We start from the raw sequence: 25,712 nt of genomic DNA on the forward strand, positions 1-25,712 counted from the left end.
GGCACATTCAAACGGGGTGGGAGGAAGGAGCGAGCCGCGCTCGGGGCCGCGCGGAGGCGAAGAGAAGGGTGAGCAGGAGAACCGGGGCTTCCCTCACAGAGAGGGGATGGGTCTCCGCAGGGAGCGGCGGCTGTTCTCAGCGGGGCCCGGGGGCTGAGGGGAGGGCGCTGGGCGGCAACGGCGCGAGTTGGAGCTGCGAGCGCTCCGAAAGCTGTAACTTGAAGGCGTAGCGTTAAAGGAAGCTTCCGTTGGAGCAGCGTTTGGCCTGACGCTTCCTCATCGCTGGAGTTGCCTTTTTGTCCCCCCCCCCTCCCCCGACCGTTTGCTTTTTCTTTCTGCTAACGATACGATTCTTGAAGAATCGACCAGCGGATGAATGACTTGTTGTTGGTATTTACCGGCGATTTGATAGCAGCTGATAAGGTGTGACGGGGTGGTGATGGCGGACCTGTAAACAACGCCTTCCTGTGGAGGTTGGATGGGTACAGCTTCCCGCTCTGTGGGAAGAGCGTGGTTTGCGTGGCTTGGTTTTATTTAAAAGATGAATAATGCGGAAAAGATGAGAACCGCGTGATTTTTCTTCTGTCCCTTAGGTTAGTTATCTTGGTTTTTGCCGTGTGAGAATGGAATAGGATGGTCTAAAATGAGATCTTGTACCAGGTATCTTTATTAGCTGTTTTATCCTGTTACTCCATTTTATATTGTATGTCAGAATCCCGAAAGAACCCGCTTTGTTTGCAGCATTCTGGCGTTCTGTTGGTGTCTGTCAGTTGTCAAACACCACAGCTGTGAGTAGTTCAGAGTGATGGAGGCACAGCCTGACGTTCCCTTTGCTTAGGAATGGCTGGGGATGGCCTGGAACACTGTCTGTGCTCATCTTTGTTACTAAGTAATCCCTTTGGTCTTTGCTTTGATTGCTGCTTCTTTCTGATGCTCCTGTATCAAACGGTAGAACTCCATAAAAGGAGTAAAATAGCTGGTGAAAATAGTCACTCAAATATGGAATTAGTGTTTAAGTGCTGGATGTAAAGTGCAGGATGCTGATTGTTACTGATATCTGGGAACGTATATTTACTGCAGTATATGCAAAGAGCTGCCCATGCCTTGAAATCTAACTCACATCTGTAGTAAACATCATAAAATTCTTGCTTTATCTTTCCAGGTTCCGTGAGAAGAAGCAACCAAATAAAATACTTTAGGAAGCAGTTGTATTTACTACAGTCCTAATGTTAACTTGTTTGAAGACAAAATGCCTCTTTATGAAGTTCATGACAAGAAGACCTTTAAGGCACAATGTTCTACCCCTTCGCAGAAGATTTCTTCACAGAATTCCTTTACCAGCAGCAAAATGTTGGGGCAGCAACTGGCATCGCAGGTGTCAGGAGAAGACCAGGACAGTCTTCTGTCACGTTCCCAGAATAAGTCTGAGGAAGTAAATAGGACCTATGTGATTTCAGCCTGTAAAAATGCGGATGACACATCACTGACACTGAAACCTCAGGACAGATTAACGCTCCAGAGGAGAACTAGAACGAGCAAAAATTTGGCATCAAGTAGCGAACAGTCTGGTGTAAATACACCCCAGGGCACAGAGAATGTGCAAGTGGAGAAAAGGCTTACCCTGCAAAGGCGTGTAAAGACTGGCTCTGTAGAAAAGAGTACAATTAATGGGAATGCTGTACCTGGAGCAGAGAACAGTGTCTTTGATGCAGAAACAAAATACAAGATGGCACTTCAACCCAATATTTATAATAATAATACCCATTATATTAAACCAAGCTGTAAGTTAGCTGAGGGTCAGCAAGTTACGAAGTTGAATTATAAGTCCAATAGCAAGGATTTGTTTGGTGATGTTGAAAACGATGGCTGCATGCGCTCAAAATGCACGATGAGCAGTGCTGGTGCAAGAGTTCAAAAGGAAGCTCCTGTGTCAGAGCAACTAGCTGCCAAAAACTATGTTGATCGGATATCAGGAGAGCAACTGAATGAAAAAGGTGATATAAAAAGAATGGCTGGAAGGCTACGGTTACAACAGTTAAAGCACAACAGCTTGGAAAGACCAAGAACACCAACAAAAGCGTTGACAGAAGAAGTTAAGCTTACACCAAAGAACAGCACTTTTCAGGTTAAGTCATCTCTACCTGCTTCCAGTAAACCAACAGCTAATCTTCCAGCTGTGTCAGAAAAGAAAACAAGCTCTCCTCCTGTGGGTAGAAGTGCAAAAGCAGATAATGCTGAAGCTCTAGCTGAAAACAACAGCACTGAGAAAGATCTTTTCAAAGTAGAAAACAGCAAAGTCACTGTAGCTGTGCGTGTGCGGCCTTTCAGTAGCAGGTTTGTGTCCCAGTCTTGTCTGATGCTGCCTAATACTTTCTATAGTTTTTTGCTGGTTTCAGCTGGGACAGAGCTGATTCTCTTTACAGTGCCTGATACGAGGCTGCGTTTTGGCTTTACGAATAAACCAGTGCTGATAACACAAAAATGTTTTAACTGTTGCCAGATCACAGAGCCAAGGGCATTTCAGTTTCTCAGCCCCTGGCACTGTCCTGTCAGAGGGGGGCTGAGGGGCGCAGGGAGTTGGGAGGGAACAGAACCAGGAGAGCTGCCTTAAGCTGGCAGTGTTCCATACCATGTGGTGTCACAAGAAAAGCTAAGGGGGGTTGGCTGGATGGGCAGCTGCCGGTGGGGACTAGCTGAGCACTGGTTGGTGAGTGGTGAGCATTTGTCGTGGATTACTTGGTTTGTGAATACGTCATGTCACAATCTTAACTTGTGAGTTCTACTTCATTGTTGTTTTGATTCTTTTGATGTCTTTCCCCCCCATCCCTCTGGGTAGGGGAGGGCTTGTGAACAGCTGCTCAGCATCAGCTGAGCTGCCAGTTGGGTTAAACAACAACAGCAGTGTATATAGGTTTCTGTTTTGTTTGTTTGTTTTTCATGGGCCCAATAATGTTTAATACATAGTTTGAAATTAGCAAATATTTCTACACTAAGGTAAAGGTTTTAAGAGGCTGAATTTGTTTTATTGCAGCTTGAGGTTACTCTTTAGTTGTTATTTGAAGTATTTTGAGTTTGAATGCTTTTAATTTTAATATATATATTTTTTAACCTATGATTGCTCATCTTTGTATTTTCATGAAGAAATTAACAGAAGAAATATAGGTAAGGAATGTAGCTTATGCTTATTCATCTTTGTATTTATTTTTGCTCTTCCATTCAGAGAGCAAAAGGAGAACTTGCTCCCTGTAGTATCTATGAGCGGATCAGAGACATCAGTACGAAATCCAAGCACAAAACAACTCTACAACTTCAGTTATGACTTCTGCTTTTGGTCCTTTGACAAGTGTCATCCGAACTTTGCAAGCCAAGAAATGATTTATAAAACTTTGGCATTGCCGCTTCTAGAAAGAGCTTTTGAGGGATACAATGCTTGTCTTTTTGCTTATGGGCAGACTGGTTCTGGAAAATCTTACACGTAAGTTCCTAAATACAGTTCTTACCATCTTGTAGCCAGTTATTCAATGTGAAGTTATGAGAAGAGATCACATGTTGCAGATTTATTAGCTATAACATCAAATATTGTTATACGTTTATAAAGAATAAAACTTAAAGGATTAAAAGAATAACATTTTAAGTGTACTTGTAGCGTTTATTTGCCTTGGCCTAAAAGAAGATATGTTCAGTACTATTGCAGTTGGTATCCTATTTATATCTTTTTTTTTTTTTATTTCCTGTGTTTTCAGGTTAATTTAAAAAAAAAAAAAGTACTTCGGCCCTTTCTGTATTTTTAGCAAGGCTGGAATTAGCATCAGTAATAACTGTGTCCTTAGGTCATATCCATGCAACAGTCTTCTCACAACTATGTTGTGTAGCTGCGTGAGCTTAGTCTCTGAACTGTAGCTGAATCAGAATGGTATGATGGTTATCTGCTGTGGCAGAGTTGGACAGGAAACAACTAGGATAGAGAAAGGGGCTTGAGGTACTACACTGATGGGATGCAGAGAATGGTATGCATACGTGTGGATATCAGCCACCTATAGGTAGGGTTGTTATTCATAGTACTTTCCATTGTACTTTGTCATTTGTTCAAGGATTTCTTTGTGTTTTCAACCCATTTCTCAATGGGGTGAATCAAGAAAATCGTGACAGTCTTCAGACATAATTTCATCCACCCCCTGATCAAACAATTGTCAACTTAAAGCAGGTTTATTTCATAACTGGTTGCTTCTGCTACTGAAAGAAACATGTGACATTTTTACTCCAGGTGTACGAATAATATTAAAATCAGCTATAAGGAGTTACAAAATGAAACTAACATTATTTTATAACTACAGGATGATGGGCTTTGATGAAGACCGAGGAATAATTCCAAGACTTTGTGAAGATCTTTTCACTCGAATAGCACAGACAGACCAGCAACAGGTAGGATGATTATGCTGCTGCCCTCATGCAGAACTGTGAGGAAAGTGGTTCTGTTCAGTATCTTTAACTGCTTCATTCCTTCACTTTATTCCATACTGTTTATTTGCTTAGTGATGTCTGTATTTTATTGCTGATACAAATCCTCCTGCTAGTACCTCTGGTTAGCAGAATTCTCTGACTGGTTCGAATCAACATATGTTTTGCTTCCTTAGTGACAATGTTGTTTAAAAATCCATAACCTAGAATAAAATTCAAAGCATATGAATTCATTTTAAGTGCTGTCACACAGCAGTGTGAAATACACTTGAAGAGTTTTCCAGTTCTGATTTTCTACTTCAGTTTTCCTCCTGAAATTACTTAAATAAAAGGTCAGTTATCCCTGCCTGAATTTTTTAAGGTTCTAAAAAATTTCACTATAAATAATGTTTCCTTCTGTTTTGAGAATAGACCTTTTTATTCATACGTAACTTTATATAAGAAAGAGGGCCTTGTAATAGAAGATGGGATTTTTAACTGAGATCACGATTTCTTTTGCTTGGAATTCCTATCTAAATCAAACCTTATTAAGTGGATTAGTAAACAGTTGTGACCATTTCTATAGCGCCTTAAAGAAGGATTACATTGTTTCTCTCAGATATAATTGGTACAGCAACAGTAAATTTAGAGAATCATAACTGCAGGCTCTGATCATCTGTGTTAGTTTTCAAAGGAGAAAGAGTGATTTAAAAAGTTTCTTGGACAAGATAAATGCATCTTTTTATTGTTGTTGTTATTAGGTCTTGTATCACCTTGAAATGAGCTATTTTGAAGTTTACAATGAGAAAATCCATGATCTCCTTGTCTTTAAAGCTGAAAGCAGACAGAAGAAACAGCCAGTAAGTTGCCCTCAGAAACAAGTACAAACAATGTCAAAACGATGGCATTTGCTTTGTAAATAGTAATGTATAACGGATGAGTCATTATCTCTTTTTTTATTTAAGTATTTCAGATAGCTAATATGATTTAAGGTAAATAGAACCTTGCTTGTGTGACTTGAACGATGGCAAGGCATGTAAATGTTTTTTTTGTGTGTGTGTATATATATAATTTACAGCATTGAAAACAGCTTTTTAAACCATTGAAAATGGCTTTTGATCCAGCACTCTCTTCAGTTCTTGATCCTATTGATGTGTCCGCTCACTTATGAAAATATTTGTTTACTGTTTACCTTCTTAGATAAACACGTTCACTACTGATCTTCAGTACTTGATTGTGGTCAGTAGTATGTTAATGGCAGAAAAATAGTATTTGTAAATGGAGAATTTCTATTCATTTAGTTTCCTTTGTGTGTTTATGTTGCTCAGCTACAGAAAAGTACTATCATGTAAAAGCTTAGAACTAAAAAGTGGCTAACTTCATTCAGATATTTTGCCCTGGGTAATGTACTCCTTAGAGTTCCAGGGCTGCCAGGAGGTTTCTTTGTTTTGCTTGTTGTTGCTGTGTTTGTTTGTTTGTTTTCACTTTTGTTTTATTTCTGAAGTAATTGGAATGGGGAAGAGATGAGGGGGGGATTCAGTAATCCAAGTAACAAGTTAGGGATTGTTATTTAAAACTAGTTTAGCTCATTTCTAATACCTGTGCTAGAATATGTTAAACTGTAAGCTGAAGAAATTGTTGTTAACTAGGAGCTGGAGAGAAGGAATTTATCACCCTTGATTTATTAAAAAACAAAACTAAACATCATCAACAAAAAGTCCCACCCACTAAGAAAACACCCTGCTTTGTGTGCTTGGCAGTATTGAACAGAGCAATGCTTAATTCTTGTATGTAAACTGAGTTCTTAGTTTGAGAGAGAATATATGTATATCATAATCTAGATGATAATAATTGAAATCTAGCATGAGACTTTGTGTTTGGCATGTACACAAACTGCCACTTATTTCTAAGATAATTCTCATCTAAGCAATGCACACTTAATAAGCTGTTTCTGTTTTTTTTTTCCTCTAATTGTTCTTTCCAGCTTCGTGTAAGAGAACATCCAGTATTAGGACCATATGTGGAAGACCTAACGGTGTAAGTCTTAACTACTCTCAGGAAGTAGTTCCTACATCAGGAAGTGCTGCTTTACTGTGTGAGTGACAGCACTGGCACTGATTGCCCTGACAGGCTGTGGAGTCTCTCTCCTTGGCAATCTTCTAATGCTGCTCAGACACGTTCTTGGGCAGCTTGCTCTTCAAGGCCTTCCTTGAGCAGGAGGTTGGGCCAGGTTATCTCTGGAGGTCCCCTTCAACCCTAAGCAGTTTGTGATGTGGTAGATGCATGGTATAATCCTGGCATACTGTGTTATAATCTTGAGACTCTAAGTTTTTTGTGCTCACTAAAGAATTAGGGAATATCTTAATTTCACACAGTCTAGCTGGGCTTGCTATATTTCCATTGGCTTTAATGCAATTAAAATTACTTTACAATGTTTAGAAACAGTGGAAGTCTCAGGACAACTGGATCTTTTGTGATGTATTGGTGTTTTCTCTATAACTTAGGAAGTATTTCAAAATGCACACAATGAGTAAAATGGTTGAAAAAGAAGTCTGAATCTTCTCTTCTTTTTTTCCTATCCTCTCACTGTAGGAATGTTGTCAGTTCTTACTCAGATATCCAGGTAAGAGTTGTTGAATTACATTTCTCCTTGCTTATTCCTTTGCTACTGAAAACTAAATTCTGTGGAAGCGAAGAAGCAGTTCTGTGGATTGCTCAGTGTTCTACGGTGTTTCAGCAGATGTAAAAGTACAGCAAGCACTAGTCCTATGCCTTGGACCTGAATAGACACATACAAGCAAGTATCACTCTCAATATAGTTAGGTTGTGGTTCTACCGTTACGGATTCATAATTTGTGTTAATATTTTGATTTGCAAGTGCTGTAAACTGCAGTTAATCACCCAGAGTACACCAAAAAGTTGACTTTTTTCTCTTACAGAGTTGGCTTGAACTGGGAAATAAGCAGAGAGCAACGGCTGCTACAGTAATGAATGACAAAAGTTCTAGATCTCATTCTGTCTTCACTCTTGTTATGACACAAACCAAGGTACTGCTGTATTTTATTTGTAATTATCTGTTCAGCTCACATAGTAGAAAATAGTTTTGTGTGCTCCCTAGAAAATTGGGAAAGTACACTTGAATGAGGTGGGTACGTTTTAACATGGCTTTCTACATAGTCAACTTGTTTTATTTTACATACTTTGAGTATGTTCTGTTGTCTCTGTGCTATGTGTATTTATAGAAGTAATATCAATATGCCTAGACAGGCAGATTTAGGAGTGTTTTTAAGTAGGTCAGGGCACTTGTGTCATCCTTTCATCTCTGGGGTGCAGGCACTACAACTTCATGTTTGATTTACAGGTGCTTAAGAGACAAAACCTGACTTAGTGAGATAATCCTGAAAAGAAATAAAATAAATGGAGCTCCTCAGAAGTCTAGAGACTGACAGTTTGCTCCATTTACAAATAACTTGGGTGTGGTTTTTTGTTCTTAATTGTCCTTATTCCTCTGCTCATTTACTTGAGCCCTGTTAACCTTCTGCTCACTGTTTACACCAGAAGATTTTCTTCTGGTTGTTTGATGTAGAGACAACAGTCAAACGAGAGCAGCAAGCTGTAGTTTTAAATGTCTGTTTTTGTGCAGTTCTTGCTTGTACAATTATGTACATGAAAGTATCCTGTCAAAAAGTTAATAGTAATGTTAATGTTTGTTGGTTTATTTACTTGTTTTAAAGTGGAAAGCTTGGTAGATCTCTACTTGTCCTCAGGCATTTTATTTTGGGGGTAAATGCAGAGTTCTCCAATTTTTCCAGGTAAAGTTTGCGGATGAAGAGCAACGTGATCACAGACTTACCAGTCATGTAAATCTAATTGATTTAGCTGGCAGCGAATGCTGCTCTACAGCTCAGACCACTGGAGAAAGGCTGAAGGTAAATCATGACTTGATATCTGTGGGGTTTTCTTCACAGAGCACCTCTGATCTGTAACAGTGAAACATCCTTCTCTACCAGGGCTCTTGGGCAGGAGTTGTTGTCGTAAAAGAATATGTAGTTCTTATGCTCATAAATCTTGCATAGTATTTTGCCAGTAAGAGCAAGCAGCCTTAAAATGTATTTTGGCTGTGCCATATGGCAGGGCAGATCTTGCTTGGGACAACACTCCCTTTGCTGTGCAGGCCTAACGATCCTCTGAAAGGAATAAGAATGAACTACATGCATGAGCAGCTGACTTGCAAATTAGTGAATAAGATGTTATGCAGTTGGGGTTTTCCCCCTTTTTTTGGAGTTTAAATAGAGTTCCTATTAAGAGACAACTTTTCAACCTGCCTATGTAAGTTTAATATTTCTTAATACTTTTAAAGACCAGGGTTTCTTATTTCCAAGTGAAGATGAAGGATACTTTTGCATCTTGTTTTTTAATTAGTGGTGACGTTTGATATGTTACATCTACACTATATGTTAAAAAAAGCACGAGTAAAGTGACAGAATCAACAGCATCACACAAGAAAATACAGTTATAGGTTTTTTTTTATTTTTGCTTTGTGTAGGAGGGTGTGAGTATTAATAAGTCACTATTAACCCTTGGAAAAGTTATTTCTGCGCTCTCCAAGCTGTCTCGAAATGGAAAGAAAACTTTCATTCCTTACCGGGAATCTGTCCTTACCTGGTATGTATGCTCCAGCTTCTTTGTTTTTCATATGGCAGTAAAAGGTTTCCTTGGGTTGTAAATTCTCCTCCCAGGAGCCATTCTTTCCTTTTATCTCTGTGCAGAAGTAGGTTGCTAGGAGGAGCTGTGTAGGTAGAATTATTCTATCTCTGATTTGGGGCTTATTACATTTATTTTCCTCCATATGCTATACAAAAGATGTTACTACATTTATCTGACTGCATCTTCACTTTAGTGCTATTCCTTGTCCATCTTACCAATGAAGTAATTCTATTTCTCTTTTGCATTTTAGTCTGTTTTTTAATTGCTTGCTCATTATATCATCATGCATCAAAAACCTGAATTTTTTAATGCTGCTTGTGTTAATTTTGACAGGATTGCTATGCAGCATTTTATGTGATTTGGACTGAGGCTGATGCTTCAGTAGCTAAGCAGAAGGTTTATTCCCCCATAGGGGTGTTATTTCCCAAGTGATGTTTAGGACAGAACTTTGAATGTGTGGCTTCCTCTTAGAGCAATTAATGTGTTTCTGCATCCAGAGCAAAGTTTCTTTCTGCTTAGGCATCTGAAACGGGCTTATCAAAATGACATACAGGGGGAAATCAATTAGCTGTTTGAATCAAGTAAAGAATGATAGGACCTGAGCTTGTATTCTAAGTTAGCTGACAATCACTCTCTAACTGCTCTCAAAAGTAGCAAGATAAGAGGTATTTTGTCTATGATTTACTTATAATTTCCTGTCAAATAAAGGTTATTAAAAGAAAGTCTTGGTGGAAATTCACAAACTGCTATGATTGCCACAATCAGTCCAGCTGCCAGCAGTACAGAAGAAACACTCAGCACTCTTCGCTACGCAAAACAAGCTTGTTCAATTATCAACATGGCTAAAGTAAATGAAGATGTGAATGCCAAATTAATCAGAGGTGAGGTTGACATCTGCAGACCTTTTTCATTTCTGTCTGCTAAAGTTATTGCTCCTTGAGAGATATTAATACCAATAATTGTGCTGACAGCTGGTTTGTTTACTCTTCACATGTTTTCTGCTCTGTTTTTTTTTAGACAGTCAAGCACCATCAACTTTGAGAAAGTTCTGCAGCTTTGTGAACTTGTAAAAATTAGGATGCTTTTATAAATAGCATTTTGACGTGCCACTTGTAATACTCACCTTTGAGTACTGGTTGTGTTCCGTTTTTCTTAATTACATGCTACTCAATTGCTCTGTAATTTTTAAAATAATGAGTCTTCCTTTCTGCTTTGTGTGTCTAATCCCTTAACAAGGCTAGTAGGATATTCCTTTTTTCCTAATATAGTGCTTCTTTGGGCGTTGTGGGTGGTTTTTTTGTGTGTGTTTTTAGTTGTTTTAATTTTTGTTTTACCACAGGGAAGACAGTATCTTAAGCTGAGAACCTGGAGTAGGGAGAGATATTTTGCTTTCAATAAGCTGTCAGGATGAATATTCTGGTATTTGTCTGAAATATCTAAACTCTATTATGTCTGTATATATTTTTTTTAATGTGTTATTTGTTTGTGTTTGTTTAATATAGAGCTGAGAGCTGAAATTGAAAAACTGAAGGCAGCTCAGAGGAGTGCTCAGAACAGGGATCCAGAAAAATACAGACATTATTTGCAAGAAATAACATCCCTGAGGATAAAATTGCACCAGCAGGAAAGGGACATGACAGAAATGCAAAGGTAAGGTAGTCAATAACATCTGTTTAATTAGCAAATGGTAAAATTTGTGTACTTTAAACCTGTTCTTAAGGTAGTGTTATTTTTTCCCTGAATGTACTAAGGGCTTGGAAAGCAAAACTTGAACAAGCAGAAAAAAGAAAACTAGAAGATATAAAAGAATTGCAGGTATGCTTTTTTCTTTCACTCTGTCCTTCACTTTCCTTTATTATTTGCTATGTAAAGATGACATCAGCAATCCTGACAGAAGAACTAGAATACTTTGAGGATTTGTTTTTCCTAATGCTGTGGTTTTTTGTTTGTGTTTTTTTTAAAGAGAATAATATAGATACTGGGATACATAAAATAGTCTTTTTTGCTGACATCTTTTATCTAGAAAGCAGGAATTGCATTCAGAATGGACAATCGTTTACCAAACCTTGTCAATCTGAATGAAGATCCCCAGCTTTCTGAAGTGCTGTTGTATATGATTAAAGAAGGAGAAACTACAGTTGGAAGGTATACAGCAAATTCAAAACATGATATCCAGCTTTCCGGCGTGCTAATTGCTGATGATCACTGGTATGTAGTATTCTTCGAAGTTTTTTTCTTTCTTTTATTATTTTTGCCAGACCAGGAAGTACTTTTGATGTTGGCTTTGCTTTTGGAGTTGCTGTTCCTTCTGGCGGTAGCAAAATATGGCTTTCTAACTACAGAGGATCACCTTTTCAATGTTCACTGATAAAGGAAACTTGCTTCTATCCCTCCTTAGAAAGCTATTAAGCGAAGTAGTTCAATTTTGTTGTACATTTTGTTAATGTATGGAGATCAGGTAAAAAATCTTGCAGAAGATCCTGATCAAAGGATGTTCTGTATGATAATCCTTTCCCATTGTCATGGTTTAACTTAATGCATGTTGAAATGCCTTTACAACTCTCTCTTGAGTCTGATAATAGATAATAACTTTGTTATATTGAATAAATATTGTTTAAATGGTATCTCGTGCTATTGATCCTAAACAGAGTGCTAAATTCTATTAATCAGTTACTGAAAATGATTTATTTGGATATGCTGAGAAATTAAGCCCTATCAAAGGAATGCTCTGATAAGTGTATCATCATTTTCTTAGTAGGAGCTTCTTTTTAGATTAAATATGCATTCTCTTCCTCCATGTAGGCTGTCACTCACAAAGTTTGTGTAATGTTGTAATTAAACAGTACAAAGACAATCTGCATCCAGAAAAAGGACGCGGTGTGAAGTATTGATTTTTAGTCTGTTAAGAAACATCGCTTGCAATTAACATCAGCTACTGATGTAACAAATGTTTTTTGTTTTCAGTGTTATAAAAAATACTACTGGAAAAGTGAGTATTATTCCACTGAGAGAAGCTAAGACATATGTAAATGGAAAATGCATTGTAGACCAAACAGTTCTGCATCATGTAAGTAGCTGACTTGGTAACAGAGGAATGTGTGCATGTGTGGATTTTGTAGCTGTGTTCCTATTACAATTTCAGGGTACATTCTTTCTTAGGGGACGGGCTCTGATACAATTGAGTTTGTATTCCTACTGTCTCTGTTTCAAGCCTGTAAATCTAAAACCTATGGAATAATTTTTTTTTCTCCTTCACTGTAGGGTGATCGAGTGATCCTTGGTGGAGATCATTACTTCAGGTTTAATCATCCAGTAGAGGTTCAGAAGATTAAAGGGCCGTCCTGTGGGACTACACTTTTGCATGATGGTCCTAAAGACTTTGAGTTTGCGAAGAATGAACTGCTTGTTGCACAGAGAGCACAGTATGTACTCCGTCTATTTTCTTCTAGTAACAATAAATTCACAATTGCTAATGCAACTGTCCAGTAGCTTGAAGCTGTAAGAAACTTAAGATCGTTCATTGTTGTGCTATATGTGAAAACTGGAGAACGGAGTGCTATTAACTCATTTTGTAATGGGAACACAACTTCCAGACTTAGTTGAAGTGAATGTTTACTTACAAGAGGTGATAACAGTCTTGTCCACTTGCCAAGAATACTGACCACAATTGAAGAAAAGGTTATACTGCAGAGATCCACCAAGTAGCGCATCTCTTCAGTTGCTCTGTATCCCCAAAAATAGAATGTCAGAAATCTACTTCTGAGATTCTAGAGAGCCTGAAAAACAAATAAACTATGAAAATGAAAGAAGGATGTTACAACTTGAGTCATCTGTGATGGTTGTTCTTAAATGCTTCTTTCTCGGGAGTTATTGAACTGCAAGCTGCACTGACTTTTCTGCATCTTGATATGATTTTGAGTTTCTGCTACAGCTTTTACTTTTGTGAAAGAAGTAATCAAGTAAAACTGGAAGTAGGATATAAAATATTTCTTCCCTTTTCACCTTTATCTGTTCTCTATGAAATTTAAAATACTGGTATAAAATATAAAAGTTGTTAAATGTTTTCACTGTTAACACTGGAGACTATTTAGCATTACTCATGTCACAATAGAAGTGGGTAAAAATATAGCCTCTATGCAGCCTATAAGAGATTAGAGCCAGTATTCTAAATGCATACTTTCACTTATAGGCTTGAATCCGAAATTGAAGAGGCACGACTCAAAGCCAAGGAAGAAATGATGCAAAGTGTCCAAATTGCAAAAGAGATGGTTCAGCAAGAACTGACATCACAAAAAGAAGCTTATGAAAGTAAAATAAAGTCTCTGGAAGCAGAGGTGGTAAGTTGCCATAGCATTTTTATAGCAAACTTAACAGTGAGACAATAAATCAGAACGTAATAAAACAGAACCATTAGTATGTCAGGAGTTATTTGTTGTATGTTATATGGTGGTTTCTTTGTTTTTGTTTTTTTTTCTCTTCCTGTCTTGCATGCCATATGGTATCTTAGGGAGTGCTGGGACTTGTGCCTGATTTAAGAAGTAAATACAAAAACAAAGTCACAATTATTAACTCAAGAAGTTGTAAAGTAGGTATTCTCTTCAGAATTATCCTAGGAACTTTGCTCTGTGTATAATTAGTTGTGAATTAAAGTAATAATCCTGTGGGAATTTGATGAAAGTGTAACTCATGTGAACTAAAATCACCACGTAATTTTATTCTTTACGTCTTCTAAATTGCTGTATTATGGTATAGGTTGTGTAGCCCCTGGAGGGGCTGCATGTTCTCGGTGTATTGAAGTGAAAATAAACCTTAGGGAGTGGATCAGAAATATTATATCAGTGTTATACCTCTTTTTGTCTATCCTTCATTATGTTAGAGAGAAGAATCTCGTAAGAAGCAAGTGCAAGAATTCAACAATCAAAAGGCTGCGAGTAAAATACAGGAATTAGAGAAGGCAAAGCAAAACCTTGAGCTAGAACTGCAGTTCAACAAGAAGCGTTTGGAAATGGAGACCCTAGCTACTAAGCAGGTATTTATAAAACAAAACAGAAGGGTTTCTACATGGCATAATTGTCTTTTATGTAAAACACTGTACTGTATTGTGAGAGAAATGATTTTTCTCAAGTATTTTCTCCTATGTGATACTGTGTAAACAAATGCATTTTGTTTACTATCTGAATGTGCTATAGCGTGCTGTTTGCAGATAAACTAGTGCTGACATCATTATTCCTCTTGTAAGCCAGGCTGTTTTGCTTACATTTACATACCAGCAGCCACCATTGCTAGTGCCAAAAGTCCCAGCTTTTAAGAATGAATGTAATAATAGCTAATGGCCTTTTTTTTTTTTTACGCTGGTTTTCGTGTATCTGACTTTACAACAACTATTTTGTTGCTTGCTTTCTTTTTAATGCTGCTTATCTTTAATTTCTGCATTTCTTTTAAACACTTCAGTATCTAACCAAAATGAGAAACCTGTCAAAGATGGAAGATGAAGGGTTTCATAGTGATGGCAGATGTGGAAGATACATTTCATTCTGTAGTATAAATCCTTAAAATGTCAATGGGAAGACCAAGTATAAACATAATTAAGCACTGTTGAGTTTTATGCTTTGTTTTTATTTTTTCCTCTGTCTTGCTCAGGCTCTGGAAGATCATACTATTCATCATGCAAAAATACTTCAAGCTCTAGAAGATGAGAAACAGAAGATTGCTGAAGAAATTCAAACCCTTCAGAAGAATCGTGGAAGTGGGAATAAAGCTGTGAACAGTAAGTATATACTTAATGTTGCAGGAGCAGTGATTTCTCTTCTGCGCAGCGGACTTGGATTTAATGTGTGTGGATCCAGAAGTTATTTTCTTCCTCTAATGCCTTTCTAACAAACATGAAAAAGAACAGTCTTAGGGCTGCTACAATCGTTTACTTTTCTGGAACAATGTATACCAGACAGTGCTAAAATCTCTGCTTTATCTCATTCAGGGTGGTTTGGTGGGTTCCCAGATGGTCAGTATTTACTGCAGTTACTTTAAATTTCTTTCTCAGTCTGGCTGAACTAGTTAGGAGTTAATCCACTGGAGAAACTGGAGTAATAGTTGCTTCTGTTTAGACTCCTATATCAGATTAGCTTAATTGATAGTATCTAATGTTATGTCGTTATTTCTTATTTACCCTTCCCTTTTTTTTTTTTGTTTTTTTCCAAGAGTTATCTATCTAGGAAACTCTTTTTGCTTTCCCCTCCAGTGTACTGAGAAAACACAGACCAGCTAAATAGTTAAATTCCATTCAAGATGCTGTGTGTAGTTTTGTTTTGCGTTTTCAACCTTTAAGCTGTTGCATTACATAACCTGATCATTATGTATTTTACTCTTTATTAGCTGCTCTTAACTGGAATTCTTTGAAGTTATCTGTGATGATCAAAGAGGCCAACGCCATTAGTAATGAATTAAGGAAAAACACTGTTTTTAACAGGTAAGTGTCTGAGTGAGCTGATTATAAGTGTATGTGGTGGGGATTCTAGAAGTACAATCAGCTATTTGTTTTTCTTTGAACAGATTTCTATTGAATTGAACATGATGGATCATTTTTCCCACCTAGCTCTAGAGGATTGTGTAACTTAGTTGTGTTACTTTGAAATCAAGCTATGTTTACGTTAGGCGATTCATTTTGAATCCAGCATGCTTTGGGGGTGAATCAAATCTCATGATGCTTATGTCCATCGTGCTTTGGTTCATGTATCAGAGAGGTCCTAAAGCATATTAAATACATTACTTATCAGTGTGAAACTTCTGATCTTGGAGGTGTTTTTCAGTGGAAATGGTTCTAATTTTGGACAAAACTAAACCAGGGTGTATGTGCCAGCCCCTGTGATGTAGCCCTATAAACTTAATGCAACAGAGGTAGTTCAAAGTGAAAACCTCAGAACATGCATGCACTGGATATGGAGGACATGAGACCAGTTGTTTCCATATAATGGCTAGTTGTCCTTGGCAGGAATGCAGATACACGTAGAGCAGAAGAATCTCTGCAGTGAATGTGGCTACAGTCTGAGTTTCTTGAGAGCTAGGAATTTGTAAGGCATTACTGACTGCAAGGGTTTTGTGTTTGTTTTTTTTTTTCTTTTAAATATAAATTAATTTGAAACCGAAACTAATCTTTGTATTTTGTGGAAAACATGATGTCTTTGACAATTACTGGGCATGTAATAAAAGGTTTGATCTCTCTATGATCAACCTACAAGTACTTTGTATTTACTATTGTTTTTTATTTTTAATTTTCTCAAATTCTCAGGCATGAGAAAATCGATGATAGAACAGGATCGGTTTCTTCTGTTCAAGTGCAGGTTCGTAACATCAAACTGGGCATAGCAACTTTCTGGAGCCTTGAGAAATTTGAAAGCAAACTAGCAGCAATGAAAGAACTCTATGAGGTCAGTAAGAACTTAAGGAAAATAACTAACTGATGAGTAGTAACATTTTGTTGAAGGTATTTCAATCATAATAATTGTATAAGGAGAATCTTGTTGGGTTGTTTATTTTTTTTGGTGCGTGATCTTACAAACGAATAAAAAAACAACCACCCACACAAAAAAAGCCTCATCATATATATATATATATATATATATGTATATGTGAGTATATTTATTAGATATGTAGAATTTGTTGTGTATATGGTGTTGTTTTTTTAAGTATGTATATCAGATATTAAAATCTTTCCCTGTCTTGTTTAAAAGGGAAAAAATAATAACTAAGTAAATCCAGAAAAAAAAATGTAAGAGAAAACCTTCCTTTACAATGCAATTGTGTGAGGTACGCCAGTTTCCAGTGGTAGAAGTATATTGTGTTTATTATGAAAACCTGCTTCAATCTTGACAATAGCAGAGAGAGGATTCTACGTCATATGCAAAAATATGGCTAAAACCATTACAAATGTATTTATTTTTGTATCTGCTTTTGTGTGAATTACATGAACAGAATTTTAAGAGCTGTCGTAAGGAAAGAGGTGTGAACAGGCTTTTTACTTGGTGTTCCTGTATCCTTTATCTCAAGATGCTGAATAGCAGTGTCTGTACCAAATGTCTTATGTTTCATTTTGCACTTTAAAACCTTGCATCTCAACCTAGCTGTCAGTTATTTTCTAAATTGTACATTTCCTAACAAAAAGAAAAACATTAAGGGAGGATTGGACTCGGTGATCTCTGGAGGTTCCTTCCAGCCCTTATGATTCTGTGGTTAAATCTACTGTTGTACAGCAGAAGGTGATGTCTTCATCTGTATTGTATGCTTTCTTATCTCCCTGTTTCTACTTAACCTTCCTTCTCTTCTGTTTCCTTTATTTCCCAGAGTAATGATAGCAATAAAGCTGCTGATGTATTTTATGACCCTGCTGATGAGTGGGAACCTGACCTTTCAGATGCCTCAGTTTCTTCACTTTCCAGAAGGTGATCATTCTCAATTCCTTCACCCCTGCTTGAAACAGATCAGAAGTTAACTTGTGTGATTTTACTCCTGTGCCACTCATAATCTTTTATTTATAATTCTTTGTTTTAGTTTATAATAATGACAAACCTACAAATTAAATGAAAAATTAAATTAAAACCAAATGAATGTAAAAGAAAACATATGTGAGGGCTGGGGAAATTTAATACTGAGTTTGTATTCTTACTGCATTTCACTGTGTTCCCTCATGAAATGTGTTTTAATACACAACGTGTTGCCAATGTAATAAGAACTGCATTCCCACAAAAGCAGTTTGGCAGATTAAACAGTATTTCTTAGGTTGTGCAAAGCAGTGGATGAGTAAACAGTGCCAGCAGGCTGTATGTGTAACAGTTGACAATTAGCTGATGACAAAAGCTGTTCCCAATTATCTTCTGAGAGCTATCTTCAGAAATTGACCAATTTACCTCTAGTATCGGATTTTTGATCAACCTGCAGAGGACCTGATATAAGGGTATAGGTACACGCGTGTATTCAATTAGTAGCACAAGCAATCTTGAATAGACACTTCAATTGTCACTACCGTCCTTGCTTTTCCCAAACAGCGAGTTAGTGAGTACTTCTATTCATTCGTAATCTTATTTTTCCAAAGTGGACAAGAAATAAAGGAAGAAAAAGGCTCCTCCAGACCCAAGATACATTCGGACAAAACATATGTGAGGTTTTTTGTAAACCAAATATCTATGTATCAGTATGGAGTGAAATACATGGTTGTTCAGGTTTTCTTCATGGCTCCTTAATACAACAGCAATAATTTTTTAATAAGAAATTGCACCTGGTCTGAGAAGCTTGCATTTGAAGTTTCAGTCCTGTAACAGTATTTATGATTCTAGAGTTGTGCGAATTGTTGCTTACAAATGCTAACTGATGCTTCCTTGCAGCTCTGCTAGTGGGTTGCAGCAGACTGTTATTTTGCTGTGAAGCACATCACTTTAGCTGATGGCAAAGTGGTGATCATTCTGAGTAAACAAGTCTGAAAAGAACACAGTGAATAAACACTGGTGTTTGTTTTTTTAACTCTAATTATAAAATAACATCGAAGCACTTTGCATTGTCTTAAGCTGCATTCTGGACAGTATTACAATGTTGTAGGCATGTGTTCTTGAACCTCTGCCTCCCCTAAGAGCAACTGAACAAGAAAAGCTGCTAGAAGAGGGAAAAGGGCTTCCTTGATGCATTGTCAGCAGCTGACTTGTGTCAGTCATGCATACTGGTGAATGGAATTGAATTCTATGTGTTGGTCTAAGATCTGATGTTCCATATGTGTAGTGCAAGAGAGCAGAAATCTCTCATCTCTCTCATGTTCTTAACAAGTTCTATAAAGTTCTATGAAGTGCATGTATATGTAAATATATGTATATACACAATTGCCTGGTGGATATTAATATTTGTTGATCCTTCAGTGAGCACTGGGAGAGAGATTTTTCAAGTATTTAATGTCTTCACACTCTCATCCTTTCCAGAAGTAGGAGTTTCATGAAGAACAAGAGAATTTCTGGATGTCTGTCTGGTATAACATTGCAGCCAATCCAGAGCACGCCAGCATCCTATATATCAGGTACTTACCATATGGCAGATCACTGTTCACTTGATACTGAGAACTTGAAAATACTACTTGGTATAGTGCATGAACTTGTAATAATCAAGGGGGGAAAAAACACTACTTGAAAATTTTCTTTTTATAATAGTTTTACTTGCAACAATACTATGCTTAACTGGAGGGTTACGGGAGAACGTTGATAGATCATGAAACAAGCTGCCAGTGACTGGGTGTGCTGATACAATTGTTTTGAGAATGTGCTTGGATTGTTGTTGTTTATGTAGCTGCTAATTCTGCTGTTATTCTGTCTGTTTATTTCCGTGAAGAGTTTCATGCCTGTGTATTTTACTTTTATACCACACAGGTGCACAGAATAAATCCAGCATACACCCAAACTGTTTTGATTCTCTTCTTCCTGGAATTTGCAAAGAATCTATAAGTTCAGTCTTAGATTTACTGGAACAGAATCACGAAGGAGGAAAAAGCGTTGCAGATCATCTCCTGATTAATTTGTTTACAATTTCTTCTGGAGTTTCTGCTATTTCTAAAGCCTATGAGCAGCAAGATGAAGAGTGTCAAAAAAATTGTAAGTCTGGCCTTCAAAACCACTAAGATAAATGTTGGCAGTGAATTGCTTTCAGATGTGTAAACACACATTAGGTGATAGAAAGAATAAGCATTCCTACTTCCATTTGTTGAGGAGACATTCTGAAGATCTCTTATTTTTTTTGTAGTTATCTCTCTTGACCACGATGCTCAGTCCTACAGCATCAAAATTACCTCTGCTTTTGACCAGCTTGTGGTACTGATCAAGACTTGGCTTAACAATGTGCGGAAGTGTGCTGGATCTATGAAGATTGATGAAGAAATAAAACAGGAAGTAAAGAACTTGGGAGGTTATTTACAGTTACTGTTGCAGGTAAAGTATGCATCTTGGGAAAAGAGAATGTGGCTCAGCTGCTGTGTAGATAAATTCCATGTATTAAAGTAATATTAACTATGCATGTGCTAAAAACAGTTAAATGTCTAGCATATAGAACAACAAATGAATGGATCCAAGGCAGATGAATAGCAAAGGATATGTTTGTAATGGCTAAACTGCTATTATTTTGCTAGATCAGTGGAGTGTAGACTTGTATGTCTAGGTCCTAACAACACAGGCTTCCCAGTATGTTATTTGTCCTGATCTGGTAAGTTCTGCCTGCTAAGGATGACACAGAATAACTGTGGTTCAGCTCATGTGTTGTAGAGGGTAGTGAGCTGTTGCTTTTATTGTTAATTCTTATTTTAGCATTACCAGAGCTGCTATTATCTGGACTGTATCTATGCTATTTCCTTAAAATCACAGACAAACCTCCAAAGTATCTGTAACTCGGTTTCAAACCTCATAGTGATTGAGCACCTGGTGGGAAGGCAGGGCCAACCCACGGGGTGCTCAGATGCATGCAGTGCCCCTGAATGACTGCAAGGGCTGAGCCAGGATTCACCCCTTCATATGCCTCATTTGAGGGTTGGCAGGGGGAGGCAAGGGTATCTCTTGCTGCAGATCCCCTGCCTACCTGAGGCCTTCCAAGGGTAAGCAGATGCTCTCCGTTGTTTCTGTGCTCACAGATACTGTGTCTGTACAAGTCCTCACTTGCTGAAGCCTAGGACCTTGCTACTGTGCTGTCATTGCTGTACTTCCCATCATGTTACAGCATTACAAGCCTTCTAAAGGCTAATTCTATTTAAATTGTTTAGTATAATACTAGATTTTTTTCTTTAAGGTTATAAGGTATTGGCTTTTATCTCTGGTGAGGAAACAGTTGCGAGTGGGAAGATATAAAGCTGAAAATGCAGTGAGCTGTTTGGCATTACAGACTTACATTACACAAAGTGTGTGCTCTTTGAACATATGTACTTTCTAGTTTTAATGAATAACATGCTTTTATTTCTAAGGGATGTTCTTCAGATATATCTTCAATGGTAACAGAAGCACAGAGCAAAGTCAACGAAGCAGTAAAACAGACAATGCGATGCATAGGACACCTGGCAGCATTCACGAGAACTGATATTTCCTTTTTTGAAGAGAACAGTATTCCTACAACCAGTCTACAGGTAAAAAGATGTTTAATGGAAATAATGACTTTCTAGATAAGTATGAAAAATAATTGAGCGTGAAGGCTTGTCCCTAACAAAATCTTCAGAATTCCTCCTGTATTCTTTAATCTTCTGTATTGGACATTAATTATTGGACTTAATTATGAAGTAATTTTAGTGTTGATGTTGACACTTGTTTCAAGTAGTTGTGGTTGTAAGAATGGTGGTTATCTAAAGCAATTTAAGAAATGAAGTTTTTTCAGTTTATCTAACACTTCATTTTTATGTAGATGAAAAGATGTTCATGCTTGTAGTGTTGGAAGAGAAAAAACAAGATTCAAAACTACCAAAAAACTCCAAATCATTCAATTGAGAAACCCCAAACTTTTAAGTCTGTACAACTTTCATATACAAATAAGAAATGCATCTGCACTGAGATCATACAAGTAGGCACATTTCAACGTGTTCAGTACTTTTAGCAGGAGTCTCTGTTGATAACACACTGAGTTTTCAGAAATCTGAATAAAATTAAAAGAAGCTCCTGTTGTTCAAGAAACACACCTGGTCAAATAGGCAAGTGATGAACAATTGCTTGGGAATGAAAAAGAAACATTTTTTTTCTAGTCTGTTATGGAAAATCCATTTCATTTCCAAAGTGCAGCTGAAATGCTAAATGATTGAACACCTGGTGGGTAGGCAGGGCCAGCCCTGGGGAGCCCAGGTTCATGCTTATAGTCAGAAGCTGTACCAGAGGAGGTTTAGATGGGATGTAAGGAGAAACTTCTCTCAGTGTTGTCAGGCACTGGGATGTCTGCCAAGGGAGGTAGTGGAGTTGCTGTCCCTGGCAGCATTTAAGAGGCATCTGGATGAGGAGCTACGAGATATGGTTTAGTAGCTTATGGTAGCAATGGTAATGGTAGGATGGTGGGACTAGATGATCTTGTAGGTCCTTTTCAACCTTGTGATGCTGTGATTTTATGAGTGACCTGGAGGGGTGGAGCCAGGATCCATCCCTTCCCAGACAGCATATGAGGGTTGGCTGGGGCAGAGAGAGGATCTTACTGGAGATCCCTGCCTACCAAGGATAAGCAGATTCTTTAGTTTCTGTGCCTACGCCTGTTTCATTTGACCGAGTACTCACTGCAGCCACTCTTTCCCTTGTGTTACAATATTACAAATAGCCATATGAGTAACTTTAATTACATTTTGACCCTTTGCTTTACAAGGACTTCGTGCTCGCTGTTTATGATGGAGTAGGCTCAGGGCTGGAGTTGCTTACAGATACTATACGGGAAAAAGCAACAATGATGCAGAAAGAACTAGTGAAACAAGTTCCGCAAAATGAGGTGAGATAACATTAAAATTAGAAGGTACTGGTATTTTAGAGACCCTTTATCGTATTGCTTTCTTCTTCTGTTCTTTCCGGAAAGCTTGTGTGGAATTAATTTGCAGTGAGTAACAGAAGGAGGAGATGAGAGTGATTGAAGTCTTGCAGAATTTTTTTCATGTTTCTAGCAAAAGGAATTGTATGAACTGCTTTCCAAAGGACACTGTTCACTTGCAGCAGATTATTTTCTACTGGCAGTAGTCCTATGTGTGCATGTATGTATGTATGGTGGTTGAGATCACATTTTTAACTAATTTCTCCAGATAGAGTATACAAGGGCAAGAGCTCAGAGCTTACCTCACTGCTTATAATGGCAGTGATGTAATAACTAATTTTCTTCAGTGAACACTTAAGTTTGCTCATTTGATTCTCCTGTATGAAGGGATTAAATGAATTTTTGCAGGTATGTTAACTGGTCGAGAACAAAATTTACTGTTTTACTTTAAAAAAAATTCCATCTTAAGTTGCAGAATACATTGCTTTTGAATATTATCCTTGTTGGTATGATTGTTGTTCTGCTTCTAAATATTGTTATACTTCTACTGTGTCTTGGCTCAAATGTACTATGTAAATAAAAATTCCTTTGTAGATCCAAAGTCAAATTAAGGACAATGCCGTGGCTTTAGCCAGGTTCCTTGAAAGCAATGTCTCTCATTGCAGAAAGGTAAGGAAAATATTTCAGAGTTGTGCTTTGAAATTGGATTTTAAACTAAAAAGATGCATTTAATAACAACAAACAAAAACAAACAACTGGGATTACCTTTCATATACTTACAATTGCATGACACCACTTCTTCCTTTAAGGGCATTCTTGCGATTGGAACACTACAGCTTGTCTGGTCACTGCATTTCCACTTAAAAGTGCTTGGTTTTAATTTTACTTATTGTTGTTAGGGTTATTTACATATTCTTCTGTCTTTATTTATTGTTAATGGCCTGAAGTTCAGTAATGTTAGTAAAACTGGGTAACTACTGCAGTAATTAATTGCTGCAGCTGCTGGCAATATGAATTAAAAACTAGGACAGATAATCTACCTCCCAAGAACCAGACTTTTCTTGGGATTTTAGTTACCTTGTTTGTTTGTTTTCCCTCCTGTCAAGAATAGATGCTAATTCCCAGAGCTCTTCCAGTGGCCTAACTTCCCTTTTATTTGGTGTTTCAGTGGCCTACTTTTGTGTGACTAAGTCTGTAAAAGTGTATTAACAGTTAAGGATTGCTATTGTGTATTTGGGTTTATTGATACTGTTTATTAATACAGATAAGAATACAGTCTCAGTTACCAGAAGAAGAATGTCTGTATCAGGAAATAAAGAGAAGCTCTAACATTGCTGCAAAATATTTGGAACTAGAGCGGTGTCTATCTGAAGTCCATCAGATCATTTCTTCTACCTTACAAGGTATTTACCTGAGTTATTACGTGCCTAGGTAATAACTTGCAGACTAAAGAAGCATGGGGGAGGGAAGGCTGGTTGGTCTCTTTTTGCAGAATACCTCCTTTGATTCTGCTTTTGTTTCTCATAGGGTCGTTCAGAAACACGAGCCTGCTGAGGAGCTTTGCGGGAGAGATTTCTATCATAGCTGGTTATTTTAACAATTATTTCAGTTTACTTGCATTGTCTGCTGCTTCTGCAAACAATCCTTTCCTGAGAACAGCCGTGCCGTTTATGAACTTAGATGAATTGGACTCTCTTGTTGATTCACTTATTTTGAGTTTTGAACTTGAACAAGGACAGCAAAAAACAAAATCTCAGGTTGCTTGTAATGAAACTACTGAGACTGAAAGAAGACGAGTTGAAATGGGTGAAGTAGAACTGCCTGGGAAACAGAAGGGAGTTGCAAAACACATCTATAAACTCCAGTCACCATCTGCACTTCCAGGGGAGCTCTCCCCTGATAGGATGATAGAGTGGGTATGAAATACTGCATCAAGAATTCAGGGAAATGTGTTTTCTTTACATGAAGTGAAGGTAACATATTACTGAATGCTAATATATACTGCTAGTATTGGTTAGTAAATGGTATGAAAATGATAACTTTATTGTATGACATTATGTGTACCTTTTCCCAAGGAAAAAGAAATCTAAGACATTGTTATGGTTTGAAATAGAGCCTTTTGTTTTAGTAAAACAAGAATTTACTATAAAAGAAACATATAAGAAACAATTAAAGACAAAAGTTTGGGGAAAAGAAGCCATGAAGAACCAAAGAAAACAGCACCAAAACAGAGCTTGGATATGATGTGAAGTAATATACTGAAAGCTGTTGGGGAAAAACAGGAAACAATATAAGCACATTAGAACATTGTATCTGTGTTTTATGCCTTTGACTTAGGTACCTGAAGGTAGGAGTAAGGGCAGTTAGGAATATGGTAGATGATGCGGGTACCTATTTTTAATTTTTCTTAACATTGTTGCTTCTCTGCATTATGACCTACTGGGGCTGCAGCAACTTGAAAGTGTTTTTTTTATGCCTTTCATTTTTTGAAATACCAACTTCATTTAAAAAACAAACAAAAACAAGAAAAACCAAAAACTTCTCTTTGTTTATGTAGGGAAAAGAGATGGCAAATAACACTGAGTATTTTACAAATCCATGTTTTTAGTCTATTCTGCCTTAAAGTAGCAGTGATGATGGTCTTTGACTCTGAAGCAAGTTTGTGTTGTGTTGCTGTAAGTTATATTTGGCTGCTGAACTCACTTTGAGTACTATTCGTAATGAACTAGAAGCATAGCATTTACTAAATAAAATGCATGTCATCCTGTGAGGCTGTGGAGAGTTGCACTGAATTGCACAACCTACAAGTAAAACAAGAGCATGTGTATTACAGGCATAGAACTAGTTGAAGTTCAAGTTTCACACTTACAAAGTGAAAAATGAAGCAAAGATAGAAAGTATCTGACTAAATCTATGCACATCTCTAGCCGTCTTCCACAAGTGTTCTGTAAATCTAAGTGAGTCTGACATGCTCTGGAATTATAACAGAACTCCCCTTGGTAAATGCAGAAGGGTTTCATCCACATCACTGATTTTAGAACATTGTATTCCACTGCTTTCTCTACACGTGTTTG

General features: G+C 37.4%; 1 protein-coding gene across 2 annotated transcripts; it reads left to right on the plus strand.

Moving 5' to 3' along the window:
• Window positions 1-1,177: 1,177 nt before the first annotated feature.
• On the plus strand, window positions 1,178-25,712 carry KIF14 (kinesin family member 14). Of its 2 annotated transcripts, none has more exons than XM_072343257.1 (29): window positions 1,178-2,334; window positions 3,221-3,475; window positions 4,335-4,422; window positions 5,199-5,297; window positions 6,422-6,474; window positions 7,030-7,060; window positions 7,377-7,484; window positions 8,250-8,366; window positions 8,984-9,102; window positions 9,853-10,025; window positions 10,647-10,794; window positions 10,896-10,959; window positions 11,168-11,352; window positions 12,109-12,211; window positions 12,406-12,566; window positions 13,334-13,481; window positions 14,021-14,173; window positions 14,785-14,911; window positions 15,517-15,610; window positions 16,430-16,568; window positions 17,482-17,579; window positions 19,101-19,195; window positions 19,542-19,763; window positions 19,912-20,096; window positions 21,116-21,274; window positions 22,483-22,602; window positions 23,233-23,307; window positions 23,903-24,041; window positions 24,166-25,712. In XM_072343257.1, the coding sequence occupies exons 1-29, from the start codon at window positions 1,250-1,252 to the stop codon at window positions 24,558-24,560; spliced, it is 4,938 nt and encodes a 1,645-aa protein (XP_072199358.1). In that variant the 5' UTR covers window positions 1,178-1,249; the 3' UTR covers window positions 24,561-25,712. The 2 variants fall into 2 exon arrangements, with proteins under 2 accessions (XP_072199358.1, XP_072199359.1); XM_072343258.1 differs by lacking the exon at window positions 1,178-2,334 and adding an exon at window positions 2,718-2,772.

This window comes from Excalfactoria chinensis, chromosome 8 (genome assembly GCF_039878825.1).
Source record: "Excalfactoria chinensis isolate bCotChi1 chromosome 8, bCotChi1.hap2, whole genome shotgun sequence".
In the NCBI taxonomy this organism is placed as follows: Eukaryota; Metazoa; Chordata; class Aves; order Galliformes; family Phasianidae; genus Excalfactoria; species Excalfactoria chinensis.

What these genes read in the sequence shown, in the direction of transcription:
- KIF14 (XM_072343257.1), top strand. Translation starts at nt 1,250, where the DNA reads ATGCCTCTTTATGAAGTTCATGACAAGAAGACCTTTAAGGCACAATGT. An exon ending in CTAATTGCTGATGATCACTG is followed by an intron (nt 11,353 to 12,108) that starts GTATGTAGTATT and finishes TTTTGTTTTCAG; the next exon opens with TGTTATAAAAAATACTACTG. An exon ending in AGTCTCTGGAAGCAGAGGTG is followed by an intron (nt 13,482 to 14,020) that starts GTAAGTTGCCAT and finishes TCATTATGTTAG; the next exon opens with AGAGAAGAATCTCGTAAGAA.